Source organism: Cantharellus anzutake, assembly GCF_015039405.1.
Source record: "Cantharellus anzutake strain C23 chromosome Unknown EI90scaffold_37, whole genome shotgun sequence".
NCBI lineage: Eukaryota > Fungi > Basidiomycota > Agaricomycetes > Cantharellales > Hydnaceae > Cantharellus > Cantharellus anzutake.
Window position 1 is genome coordinate 603,254 of NW_024066987.1, and position 14,380 is coordinate 617,633.

The following is a 14,380-nucleotide window of genomic DNA, read 5'->3' on the forward strand; positions in this document are numbered from 1 at the left end:
GCAGTTCTTCTGCACTGTTGAGTACTTTGCTTTGTTTCCACCAATCTAAATCCAGACTCCTGCTTCAGTCGCTCGTAGTTTAGCTCGGAATCAACCACTGTGGGTACACTCCTTCACCTCCTCCATACTGCCTGGCGCGATAATCCACTGCTAGTACATAGTTCTTCTGCCTTTGACCCAACTCAGGGGACGTGCTCTTGATGTGAGCTACTAAGATAGCGAAAGCTCAATAGATAAGCTATGGATACCAGACACGGTGTTATGGATATTCTAAGCCATATCCTTGTTCCGCGGCTATCTAGTCCAGGAAGCTTTCGCCTCTTCCCCTTCATGCATTCAAAGTGCCCCTTGTCGGAACGGGAGAGCGTAGTACTGGTCTATGCATAGAACAGGGGATGCACGGTTCCCCTCGGGGAATGGGCTCTTCGCTCCCGGGTCCTCCGGAAATTTTTGACTCTCCTCATATACGATGTCGAAGTTGTTTATTCGAACAGGGAACCCCCTCCCTCGCCATGAAAATGATTGTCCTCAGGAGTTGACGGATTTATCGTCTCCGTTGCCTTCGCACCCTTTCTGTTGACGCGGCTTCTGGATGCAGATGCATTCACGCACACAGTAATTTCCACTTGGCAGGGCTCCGGCCTCGTTAAGTATTCTACATGGGCTGCCGCCTGCTCCACCAGATCCTGGTGCTAATCGCAGAAGGGTGGAGCGCCGGTGCAATTCGACACGACCGAATATTGGCATTCCGCACCGTCCGACACACGACTGCATTTCGTGCCTCCATCACCTTTGAAACATTCTCCGCGGTGTCCAGCTGTATACCAGTTGTCCCAGGTCCCATCCACTAAGATGTGCGTGCCGCAAATCGAGCCGATTGTCACTCCCCCAATGTGAATAACACCAACGATCCAGTCCTGCACTATATCTTCGCAAGCGCCTGTTAGGTAAACATAGGTTAAGAGCAGGAGCCAATTCCGTTTTAGGTTTGGTTCACCTACCTAGAGACCCAGGGATGACATTCGCAGCGACGATGGCCCAATCGACTTCCAGCCTCTGACTAGTGTTGCAATTGACCAAAGCAGTGTAGAAATCAGCCGCGACGATGGGAAGTATTGCGATTGAGGCAATGGCACTCCAGAATCGCATTGTGACTTTCAGAAACGGGCAGGTAGTCCACAAAATGAGAAACTACTCACCTATTAATGGACCTAAGTACACATGCACCAACCCAGGTCACACCATCAAGTGCTAAATATTAGTAGTGCTGATTTGATATGTGATCGGCACGCATGCAATTGGTTTTGGAATTTGACTTTGAAGGCATCCAGAGACCAGAATGTGTTGGCTGTTAGGGTCCTGTACATCTTAGAATAAAACTCATCAGGAAACTTTGAAGGCTGGATTGAGGTGATTGCAGTGATTTTAATTCAAAAATTTGAATCGGAAAACCCTTGCTGATCCTGACCAATTCAAAATTTTGAATTAAAATCACTGCAATCACCTCAATCCAGCCTTCAAGGTTTCCTGATGAAGGCTTGAGCTGAGAGTGAGAGGAAGGGGTGCCCTGTTGGAGTAGTCTGATGCCACTGGCCTAGTGTGGTGAAGGTGAGGAACATAAAGCTCAGGGTTTAGTATCAGAGCACCACTTCAGGTCTGTGCTGATGGTAGCATGTGGGAAACAGACCCAATCTCCATCACTCTGGAGAGATCTAATCATCCCAATGTTTCCAATCAGCCTGATCTAGCCAATCCAATTTGATCTGAGCTCCACTGTATTGATTAGGTAGTCCATACAGTCTCTATGTATATACAGGAGTGCAGCAAGTGGGTTTGTCCCTCACTCTTGTTATCAACTAGTTTACTGGGACCACCATTAGCACAAACTGACATTTGTTCCCTGACACTTAGGCTCATGCTTTTGCCTGGGGGCTTTATAATTTACAATTACTAAGCATTCCATCATGCCTAAGTTACTGTCAGGGTCATGCATGCTCGCAACAAAGAAGGCCCCAGAAACCTAGTTGATATCAAAGCTGGTGTCAGGGTTCAGCACCTGCCTTAGGGTGCCCTGGACTCCCCACCTACTTTACTCCCTTTATTCTTTGATTGTTGCCTTGTTGTTGCCTTTGTGTGTTGTGTACACACGCACACGGGATAGCATGGGAACTTTCTGAGCGAGCAGCTCACCCAGAATGCTCCCATGGGTCACAGCCACAATTCTGGGCACCCAGAACATTCCCATGCTTACTGGGCACTGCCACCTGGATGTCCCATCTGGGTCACACTACACAACTCTAGGAGCTGTATAGTTGTGGGCATGTGACCCATTCCTTTATATAGCAACCATGCAGGGAGATGAGACCTTTACCCTTCTTCTCATCTCATGCCCTGCATAGGCAAGTGTATATATTTCACTTTCTTTTACTATACATCTCATGCCCTGCATAGTGTGAGGACAGGTCAGATGGGGGTTGAGGTCAGGGAGCCTCCGAGTCCGAGGCCAGGCCCTGACAGCTGGGGGACATGCCCACACCAGCACAAGGTCTTATGTACATGATAGAGACAGCTATCAGGCAACTAACTAATAACTGGTAGCAATGGATCAAAGAAGATAGAAGATCATGCAGCATCATAACTGACAGCTGCAGACCGGATCAAACTGGAGATGAAGAAGTGAAAAAGAAGAAGTTGATGGGAATATGGGTCATGTGGCAATACGCTACTTATGCTAGTGACCTGAAGGCATGCCCTGACAGTTACACATCTTGATTCATTCCATTACACACAACTATGTGCAGGTATTGACTCAAGATGTTATATTTCTTGCATCTGTTCTTTGATGGGAGACTATATCCAGCAACAAATCCTTGATATTCATCCTCATGGGTGTTGCAAAAATGGGGCCAGAGGTACCCATTTTTGTCCATTCTGGCACAGGAATAGGAAAAGGGGGTGGGACATAAGGGTTTACAGACAATGGCACAGGTGGTGTAACATGAGGTATATGTTGGAAATTCAATGGCTACTAAAGTGTGCGGTGGCCACCTGTCATATCCATCCATGGCCATCACCCTCCACCACCTCCAGTCCTTCCAGATTACCTCCACTCCTTCATCACTAACCTCGGAGCCTCTGGATTCCGCAATCCTCTCCAACTCCCCCAATGGTCACCACCCCCTCATTTCAATATATTACCTATGCCTCCCTAAGTGCGGAACCCCAAAGGTCTCCAGACAGCTCTGACATCCACAAGTGCACCCCCACTTCTGCCAGGCACTCAGTTGCCTTCCCTGCAGGTCTACCTTCAGGCTGATCTGTCCTTTCTGTTTCTGGGTTATTGTCAGAACCGTGCAAAGCTTCACCGATGGTAGCCATAGGCGACTGAATGTTGGCCGCTAGTGATACAGGCGTCCTACCCACGACCGAGCTTTAGTGAGGAATAACCTCACTGATCTCAAGGTCGAGGCTACTTAGGCGAGTGGGCCGGGATTTTGGCTTCAACAACTCAGGGAGGAGCATTGTGCCTCGTTCTTGACATGGTCCTGATACTTCAGAGGCAGAGGTCTTACGGGGAACAGATGTAAGTTCTAGTTGATTTTGAACTACAGTACACGCAATAGTTACAAGCTGTATATAAGCGCTAGGGAACTGAATAGAGAATAAGTCGCCAGATCTCATGGAAATTGCGGGCAGAGAAAAGAGAAAGGAAAACAAACAAGGAGCACATGTTTAAGACAGCAAAGGTCAAACATGACCTTTGCCGTGAGATAACAGGGTGTGGTGAAACATGGGACAAAAGGTCACGGCGCTCTGCGCCGCTAGGTCATTCAACAACAATTAGGAGAGGGGTTGTGGAGAAGTGGTGGGAAATGGCTAGACAGCGACAGGTGGCAAGCGGAGTGTGCAGGGAGTGTTCAGGCATGGGAGAAGGTCAGGGAGGAGGTCGTCTGACTCCAGGGAATGCCGGGTTGTGACAGTTATTGTTAGAACTGGGCGAGGGTGGACGATTCCAGAGGGGAACTGTCAGGGCACGGCCTAACCGGCTACCCTGACTCCCTATGCCGGAAGGGAGTTGCTGTAAGACGATCTGGAGTGATCCGAAGAACGCAGGTAATTTCGCTTAGCTCTCGCTTAGCTCCCGCTTCCTATCTTCCGTCCACATGTCACCCCTTTCCCACACCTCGCTTACGATTATCCGAATGAATAGCTATCTTTTCATGTCGTCATTCTATCGGTTATCTTCTATCTCGTTGTAGCCGCACTCTAGTGGGTAGCGGTACCCATGTATATAACTCCTATCTCCGCTGAGGGTGGCACCTCAGCGTTAACAACGACTAGGATTCTCGGGAACACCCTTATCGTCGCGAACTGACGCGCGGTCCCTGACAGGAACCGGAGACTTAGCAAGGAGGGACCTTGGCCTCAGCGACTCATGTGGAGTGCTGTGCCATGCTGTTTGTCCATTTGGTCCTTAATTTCAGAGGCAGTGAGCAGGAAGTCTCTAGGGGGCATTTCAGGTCGATTTTAGACTGAAGGTCCAAAACGAGTATGTACAAGTGCCTGTATATAATAGGGAGATGAAAGCACAAGGAAATCAAAGGGGGTCCGAATCGGAACAAAGGCGTCCAAACAGGGACAAAGGGATGATGGAAGCGGATCGGCACTGAAGGTCATAGGTTAGAACCTGTACATCCGAAAGGAGATAGGGAGGGCAAAGCCCAGAGCAGCAGGAGGATGGGGTGAAGTGGGGATGATGACTAACTGGCTAAAATGGAGAGAAGCAGCAGTCCAAATAAGGATGAGGGGAAAGTGCGAAAGATACATTACAATCAGCGAAAATACTGAGTATGATCTGTGGAGCTTGGAGGTTGTGGAGGTGGGATTGAAAGTCTGAGGAATGTTGGCAATGGTGTTTACGTAGAACGAGGTCACCAATGCAATGGACTTAGGCCAAGGTGGAGTCAAAGTCCGAGGTCAGAACTATGACAGAATCTTGGAGCAAAGGTACAAGCGGTGTCTGAGTACAGGGTACAGGGCAGCAGCGGAAGGTCGTAACTTGGTGGAGGTTTGGTAGAAGAGGGATGGAAGGGGAAGAGTGAGGAGAGGAATGAGAAGAGGAGTAAGAGGAGGAATGATTGTCAGGTCTGAAGGTGAGTATCGGAGTGGATGGAGATAGGGTAGGAGGGGACATGAGGGTGGAGGTGATGTGAGGAGTGAGAAGGAGTGAGAGGAGGGGGTGGCAAGAGGAGTGATGTTCGGTCCAAAGGTGGATGTCAGAGCAGAAGGGGATAGGTAAGACTCTGGAGGTGGTGAAGCAGAGGGTCTGGGAGTCAGATCAGGATTGGGTATGTATGGATATGACACAATGGTGTTTATGTAGAATGAGGTCACCAATGCAATTGTCAGGGCACGGACGGTTATCCGGCCGGCCCGGACCCCTATCCGGATAGGTTGAGTACCCGTAAGCCGATATCTGCATGTGATTTGCTGTAGTTAGAATGCGGGCTGTATTCAATGCGCTATTTCCGCTATCGTGTCACCCCTCACCCGTTATCGCCCCCTTATCTGCATGATCTATTCTCCTATTTCATGTCACTTCTCTATCGGCTACCATGTGTTCCCAATGTAGCAGCACTCTTATGAGTTGCAGAACTCATGTATATAAGGCCTTATCGCCAGCTGGGTTGGCCCCCCAGCTTTTACAATGACTAGTTTCCCAGGGAGATTCTTACGCGCGAACTGACGCGCGGACTCTGACAGCAATGGACTTAAGCCAAGGTGGAGTCAAAGTCTGAGGTCGGAACTATGATGGAATCTCAGAGCGAAGGTACGAGCGGTGTCTGAGTACAGGGTATGGGGCTGCAGTGGAAGGTTGTAACTTGGCAGAGGTTTGGTGGAAGAGGGATGGAACAAGAGGAGTGAGGAGACGAACGAGAAGGAGGGGTAAGAGGAGGAATGATGTCAGGTCTGAAGGTGAATATCGGAGCAGACAGAGATAGGGTAGGAGAGGGATGAAAGGGTGGAGGTGACATGAGGAGTGAGGAGGAGGAGGGTGGTGAGAGGAGTGATGTTCGGTCTGAAGGTGGATGTCGGAGCGGATGGGGATAGGTAGGACTCCAGAGGTGGTGAAGCAGAGGGTCCGGGAGTTGGATTGGGATCGGGTATGTATGGATATGACAGTTATAGCCTGTCACTCCACTAACCCCGTAACCTGACTTGTTGGTAATATTCAGTCAGCTAACCTGTAACTCTGTCATATCCATACAATCCCAACCTCTGCTCTGGGTTCCTGGAACTCTGAAACTGACTCTGGGGCCCCACTTCCCTTCCATCACCTTCTCCTTGCCGACTCCCAAGAGGTTATCCCACCTCCAGCTCCAACACCACCTTCAGTCCAACTCCAGAATATTCCAGGTCCAACCTCAACCTCAACACCTCCCAGATGAGTATGCAACTATGCTCCTGACTCTGGACCTCCACTCCGGAATCTTGTTTGCATCTCCATCTCAGAACTCCAGTCTTGGCTCTGACCTTGGACTTTGACCCCACCTCCACTTATCCCCATTGTATTGGTTAGCCAATTTCATTTATTTACCTTTGCCAATATTCCGGAGTTTGACTTCTGAGTTTGGACTTTCCAGGCTTACTTCAGACCTTGCAACTATTGCATTGTCCCATTCAATTCCGCTATTCTCCCTCATTCCTATTTGGGCTGCTGCTTCCTTTCTATTCAGTCAGCTAGCCATTCCCAACTCCCATCCTCCTTCCTTCCTCCTTGGGCCTTAGCCCTTCACTCCTCCTTTGGGAAACACCATTGAGTCAAACCCTTGACCCTTGGTGTTGTTCCCCCTTCCAGCTCCCTTTGTCCACTTCCAGACCACCCTGGTTCCTTTTGATTCTGGACCCTCCTTTATATACAATGTACCTAGTAACTTGTAACCTCAGTCTGAAATCAACTTGATTTCCCCCCAGGAGACTTCCCCTTGCTAGATCCGAAATTAGGGACCCCCAGGACAACCAGCAATGGCACAGCGCTCCACATGAGTTGCTGAGGCCAAGGTCCTTCCATGCTAAGTCTCCAATTCCGTTCCGGAACCATCTGAACCTGCCATATCTAACAAACCCCATTAGCTCTGCTCCACTCGGCCCCACCATTCATGGGCCTGCCCTCTATGTAACTATATATACATAACTTGTAGATATGTTACACCTTAGTGATAAAATCAACTAGAGTTCCCTCTTCTAGAATTCCTTGTCAGTCAGTAAATTAGGGCACAGATGTATTACTAGACCAGCGCTCCTGGGATAAGTCGCTGAGGCCAAAGCCCTCCATTTTGGGGACATCGTTGTAGGAGGGTAGGATGGGCATACTCCAAAATGTGGAATTTTTTGTGATATACACATCAAAAATGGGCGCTTGCCCTTGTACATTATTAAGGATTGAGAATGAGAAAGTGAACAATAGAAAGGGCTTTCATACAAACCGAATGAATGCATCCCTGAAGGAATCAGTTGAGAATTGGTGGAGAAATCATGCAGAGGAATCCTCTTACATTTAATCTGTGTGTTATAGAGCGCACAATTGTCTGGAAGCAGGGAAGGGACTCAGTAAGGAGGGACCTTGGCCTCAGCGACTCAAGTGGAGCACTGTGCCATTGGTTTGTTGTCTAAGGTGGTCCTTAATTTCAGGTTGACAGGGGGAGTCTCTTGGGGGGACAATCCAGTTGATTGTTAGAACTGGGCGAGGGTGGACGATTCCGGAGGGGAACCAGAGACTTAGCAAGGAGGGACCTTGGCCTCAGCGACTCAAGCGGAGTGCTGTGCCATTGCTGTTTGTCCATTTGGTCCTTAATTTCACAGTAGGCAAGCAGGAAGTCTCTAGGGGGCATTTCAGGTTGATTTAGACTAAGGACTAAAACGAGTATGTACAAGCGCCGATATATATAATGGAGGGGGCAAAAGCACAAGGAAACAAAGGGGATCCGAATCAGAACAAAGGCATCCGAATGAGAACAAAGGGATGACAGAAGCGGAGCGGTACCGAAGGTCATAAGGCAGAACCTGTGATACATCCGAAAGGAGGTAAGGAGGGTGAGGCCCAGAGGGGCAAAAGGATGAGGGGAAGTGGGGATGATGACTAACTGGCTAGAATGGGAAGAAGCAGCAGTCCAAATAGGGATGAGGGGAAAACGCGAGAGATACATTACAAGCGGCGAAAGTGCCGAAGGTGATCCGTGGAGCTCAGAGGTTACGGAGGTTACGGAGGTTATGGAGGTGGTGTCAGGGACGCGTCCGGGGTAGAGGGGGTCCGGATGTATCGCCCGGCAGAGGGGCCCTCGTGGGGTGCAAACCAGGCGTGCGTGCTGGCGGGTCCGGGAAGGGACAGCAGTCCCTGGCCACTTAGACTGAAGTGGAGAATGTGTTATTGTTATTAAAAGGGAAAACTATACTACTTACCTGAAGTGGAGAATGTGAGAAGAAGGTTACTTCTTCGGTTCCCACTTCAGGTACATTTATGTACATGTGGCTTGAGTCACATGACGAGTGCCACGTCACCCTCGGAGACAGCCGCAGGCATCCAGGTATCCCCGTGGGGGATCCCAAGAGCGTCCGCTGCATGCGCGCGTGCTGGGCACAGCGGGGAGCCATCTGGGGTGTGTGGGCCGGATGGGTCAATAGTACATTGATACAAAGGAGGGTGGTCCGTGTAGATAGAAGGAAATAAACAAGAAAAGGAAGATGAGAGGAATGAGATAAAGAAAGGGGAAGAAAGAGAGAAAGGAAAAAGGAGGAGAGACAGAGGAAGGAAGAGGGAGAGGGTTGGACAGCGGGGAGCGGGTGTGGTGTGGCCGGGTGGGTCCGGGTGGACCCGGGTCAGGCGGGTGTGCCCTGACAGGTGGGGTTGAAAGTCCGAGGAATATTGGCAATGGTGTTTACGTAGTATGAGGTCACCAATGCAATGGACTAAGACCGAGGTGGAGTCAAAGTCCAAGGTAGGAACTATGACGGAGGCTCGGAGCAAAGGTACGAGCGGTGCCCAAGTATGAAGTACAGGACAGCGGCGGAAGGTTGTAACTTGGCAGGAGGTCAGTGGAAGAGGACCAGAGGAAAGAGAGAGGAGAAAGGGAAGAGGGAAGGAGTGGCGGAAAGGAGAGTTGTCAGGTCCGAAGGTGAGTATCGGAGCGGATGGGAGAGGAGTAGGAGGATGATGGAAGGGTGGAGGTGTTGTGAGGAGGGAGCGGAGGAGTAGGAGGAGGAGGAGTAGGAGGGTGGCAGGAGGGGTGGTGTTCGGTCCGAGGTGGGTATCGGAGCGGACGGAGATAGGAGAGGAGAGGGATGGAGGAGTGGAGGTGGCATGGGAGGTGAGAGGAGGTGTGGTGCCAGGACCGAAGGTGAATATCGGAACGGACAGTGGTAGGGTAGGACTCTGGAGGTGGTGAAGGAGGAGGTCTGGGAGTCAGGTCAGGATCGGGTATGCATGGATATGACATTGATTCTGGTTCTCTAGTTGTCAATTTCAGACTAGGGGTTGTCAGGGTTCAGCACCCTGCCCTAGGGTGCCCCAGACTCCCCAACCAATCCCTTCCTTCCATTCCTTCATTGTTGCCTTTCTGTGTTGTGTATCCGCGTGCATGGGATAGCGTGGGAACTTTCTGAGCGAGCAGCTTGCCCAGAATGTTCCCACGGGTCACAGCCACAGTTCTGGGCGAGCAACTCGCCCAGAACGTTCCCACGCTTACTGGGCACTGCCACCTGGATGTTCCCTCCAGGTCACACTACACAACTCTAGGAGCTGTATAGTTGTGGGCATGTGACCCATTCCTTTATATAGCAACCATGCGGGGAGATGAGACCTTTACCCTTCTTCTCATCTCATGCCCCGCATAGTGTGAGGACAGGCCAGATGGGGGTTGAGGTCAGGGAGCCTCCGAGTCCGAGGCCGGGCCCTGACAGGGGTACAGGAAACTATGTACAGAGTGTATAGATAATAATACAGGAGTGGAGTCAGAGGACAAAGGGAACTGGAAGGAGACAAAGGGGGACTGGATGAGGGAACAACCCTAAGGGTCAAGGGTTGGAACTCTATGGTGCTTCCCAAAAGGGCAAGGCCAAGAGGGGAAGGAGTGGTGTGGTGTCAGGGATCGGCCCCTGACCCCGCTGTCAGGGCACCCAACCACACCCCAGAACCACCTTCCCAGACTTCCCCCACTTCCCTGACCTCCCCATCCCCACATATCTCTCACAACTTCAGCCCACATGTGAGCCTGCAGGAAAAATCACGTGGGTCAAGGCGAGCAACTTGCCTTAACCCATGTGACACCTTTTCCAAGTCGTGGGAACATGCTCGGCTTCTACCCTGAGTCACATTATGAACTGTACAGTACACTTCCCTTTTATAGTAGCCAAGCGGGGAATAGGGAAACTTACCCTTCTTCTCAACTCAGTCCCCGCTTAGGCAAGTTGTAGTTACCCTCTGTAATACATGACAACTCAATCCCCACTTAGTCCCTTCAGGAGCTGAGGACAGGGTCTAGCGCCCAACCACCCGGAACACCGCACACACCCAGGCCTGAGGTTGGGCTGTCCCTGATCGAGGACCGAGCCCTGACAAGTGGGTTGTGGGGAATGACAGCTGACTAATTGTCAGGGGATGACTCACAGGTCCCTGTGACCCCCCCCCCCCCCCCCATGGCCCACAATCCTAAAGGAACACAGCCCTGTCCAGGGCACACTGCTGTGGGTAAGAAGGTGAGAAGGAAGCTAACTTCTCACCTTCCCACAGTGGCCCAATATAATGAAAACTTCTGGAGATATCTGGAAGTCACATGGGGCCCAAGACCCACTGGGGCATCTGGCCACATGGAGCATCCGGCACAGGGTGCGTGCAGGGGGTGCAACAGCCAGGTGTGCATGCAGATGTGGGTGCAAGTTGTCATATCCGTGCATACCCGACCCCGACCCGACTTCCGGACCTCCACCCTCTTCACCTCCGGAGTCATAACCTACCGCTGCTGTTCCGATACTCACCTTCGGTCCTGGCAACACACCTCCTTCTACCCCCCCACGCCACCTCTACTCCTCCTTACCTCTCCGACCCTATCTCTGTCCGCTCCGATACTCACCTCAGACTGAACACCGCCCCTCTCGCCACCCTCCTACTACTCCTCCTCCTCCTACTGCGCTCCCCCTTCACAACACCTCCACCCTCCCATCACCCTCCTACGCTTCCCCCGTCCGCTCCGATACTCACCTTCGGACCTGACAACTCTCCTTTCCGCCACTCCTTCTTCCTTACCTTTCCCCTCTCTCCTCCCTCTGTTACTCCTCCGCTGCCCTCCCACCAAGTTACGACCTTCCCCGCTGTCCCGTACTTCGTACTTGGATGCCGCTCGTACCTTTGCTCTGAGCCTCCATCATAGTCCCTACCTCGGACTTTGACTCCACCTCGGTCTTAGTCCATTGCATTGGTGACCTCATACTACGTAAAAACCATTGCCAATATCCCTCAGACTTTCAACCCCACCTCCATAACCTCCGTAAGCTCTGCAATCCCCAAGCTTTGTGGATCGCCTTTGGCACTTTTGCCGCTTGTAATGTATCTCTCGCGTTTACCCCTCATCCCTATTTGGACTACTGCTTCTTCCCATTCTAGCCAGTTAGTCATCACCCCCACTTCTCCTCATCCTCCTGCCCCTCTGGGCCTTGCCCTCCCTACCTCCTTTCGGACATATCACAGGTCCTGCCTTATGACCTTCGGTACCGCTCTGCTCCTTCTTCCCTTTGTTCCCGTTCAGACGTCTTCGTTCCGTTTCCTTGTGCTCTTGCCCCCTCCATTATATATATCAGCGCTTGTACATACTCGTTTTGGTTCAGTCCAAAATCGACCTGAAATGCCCCCTAGAGACTTCCTGCTCACCTACTGTGAAATTAAGGACCAAATGGACAAACAGCAATGGCACAGCGCTCCACTTGAGTCGCTGAGGCCAAGGTCCCTCCACGCTAAGTCTCCGATTCCACTCCAGAGTCGTCTGTATCAGCCCAGTTCTAACACAAGTGCAGGTGTGGGCTAGGTCAGGGTGTATGCCCTGACACTAATGTGGAAAAGGAAGCAGCTGTCTAAATAAGGAGGAAGCAACAAGAGGATTAAATGACACCATACAGTAGAGACTGGAGGGTCCAGAGTGATTTCCAGAGGTCTGGAGTCAGAAGTCAAAGTCTGGAATATTGGCTAGACATAATAAATGAAATGCAATAAAGAATACAAGGAGATAAGATGGAGGAGGAGGTCAAAGTCCAGGGGCAGAGATGTGACCAGAGTTCCAGAGGTGGAGGTGTGGAGCATCACAAGCTCTGGTCTGGAAGGTATGAGGTTGGGATTGGACCTGGAGTAAACTGGAGTCAGACTGGAGGTAGTGTTGGACGTTGTGTTGGAGCCAGAGGTGGAGTGGGCTCTCAACAACCAACAGGGGGAGGTGGTGGTGGTGGATGTGGAGTCCTGGAGGAGGAGATGGAGGTCCAGAATCAGGAGCAGAGGTCTGGAGTTGTATGGATATGTGTCATATCCATCCCCGACCATTGACTTCCACTCCCTCCGATCCCTCCAGTCTACCTCTGCTCCTTCTTCACTAACCTTGGAGCTCCTGTATTCCGCAATCAACTCAGTACCCCTCAATGGTCACCACCCCCTCCTTTCAATTTATTACCTACGCCTCCCTAAGTACGGAGCCCTGAAGGCTTCTAGACAGCTCCGATGTCCGCTAGCACACTCCTGCCTCCACTGGGCAATACACTCACTTACCTTCAGGCCTATCCCTCCTTTCCATTTCTGGGTTATCGCCTACCATTCCGTTAACCCCGTAACCCGACTCATCAGTAATATTCAATCGGCTAATGTCTAACCCCGTTAGCTCTGCTCCACTCGGCTCCGCCATTTGCAGGCCCGCCCTTGTTGTAACTATATATATACTCAACTTGTACATAGGTTACACCTCAGTAATAAAATTGACTAGAGTTTACCCCCCTTCAGTTCTGGTTGCCAGTTTAGTAAGTTAGGGCACGGACGTGTTACTTGGCACAGTGCTCCTGGCATAAGTCGCTGAGGCCAAAGCCCTCTGCCATGGAGACACTCCTTTGTCTCAACCTGGTCTCTGACAATATGACACCATGCACTTGGCCAAAACTCAATTGGAAAAAGGTCAAAAGTCGATGGCGGAGGATGATCTAGGGGTCATTAATTGTGGAATAATACCCATAGACCCAGTGCAGAATCTCATCCAAAACGGAAGAGCAGTTGTGGAGAAACCAAGGGAATTATCTGACTTGACATGTGTCATGGGACTACATGAGAACATTGGATGGTCATGTTTGGGTCAGCCTCAGCGAAATTCCAGAGGAATTCAAGCTAGGAATATGCGAGCAATGCAAGGGATATTGTCAAGGAACTTTTGGAATTTTAGGAGATCATTTAGTCCAAGTTTCTCTGTGCACGGAAAATTGTATTGTGGATCCCACACCACTGAATTCCCATTCTTAGCCAATTCTACACCAAATTCCACAAAATTGGTATCGTTCGAAAGCTACAGTTGAGGAGAGTCGGATGGTATGAAGGGACGAAGTTTTGACACAGTGATGGGCATGATATGACGAAGTTTTTGATTTTCACTTCATTTTTCTTTTGTTCTTTGGGATTTTACTCAAGCCAACAGCACCCAAACCTTACCACCATTGGTGGTGGAGGCTTACTCTAGCCAAAGCCATTTGTTTCAGAACTATTCCTTGGCACAATGTAGCAATTCGATATAAGTATGTACTTTAGTTAGGAAAGAGAAGCGAATTCCCCCCCTCTTCACATCTAGCTTGGAGTCAGTGCACTCTGGGGTGCAACAAGAGGCTTAGTAACTAAAGCTAAGGAAAAATTTGGTCCTTAGGGCAATTCCACCAGTTTAGTTGAGTGGTTGGTTTTGTTTGCTAAAAACATCGAACCTAGTACAGTGGACCTCCCAACCCCTTTTCCCCCCCCCTCTTCTTCCCTGAGTTGTCAGGGAGTGAGCTGGAGCGTTCCCTTCCTTCTTCCCCCTCTCTCCCCTCTAGGAGTCCATTCCCACTTGCATCGTCTTTCATCCTGGATCTGGTCTCTGACACCACCAGGTATGAGGGGAATAAGGTGGTGTGGTCTTAACTTCACTTTTACCTTTCTTTATTCTATTTCATTTAAAAATAGTGCCTCAGGCACTTTGATTCCTCTTTGGCCTGACATACTACATGCTGGGTCCTTGATCATCATCTATAAAAAACTGACCTTTTTGCTGTACCCTGCCTCCCTCAGTTCACTCAACATGAAGCTGAGGTGAGAGCAGTGATTACACTAACTATTATC

The 14,380-nt window shown here is 50.4% G+C and overlaps 1 protein-coding gene across 1 annotated transcript; it reads right to left on the bottom strand.

Moving 5' to 3' along the window:
- Positions 1 to 543: 543 nt before the first annotated feature.
- Positions 544 to 1,152, bottom strand: EI90DRAFT_3066020 (uncharacterized protein; the record flags this gene model as incomplete). The annotated part of the gene is made up of 2 exons (XM_039060927.1): positions 544 to 940; positions 1,002 to 1,152. Coding segments are annotated over 2 exons (380 nt in total), but the record flags the coding sequence as incomplete, so codon positions are not given.
- Positions 1,153 to 14,380: the final 13,228 nt, after the last annotated feature.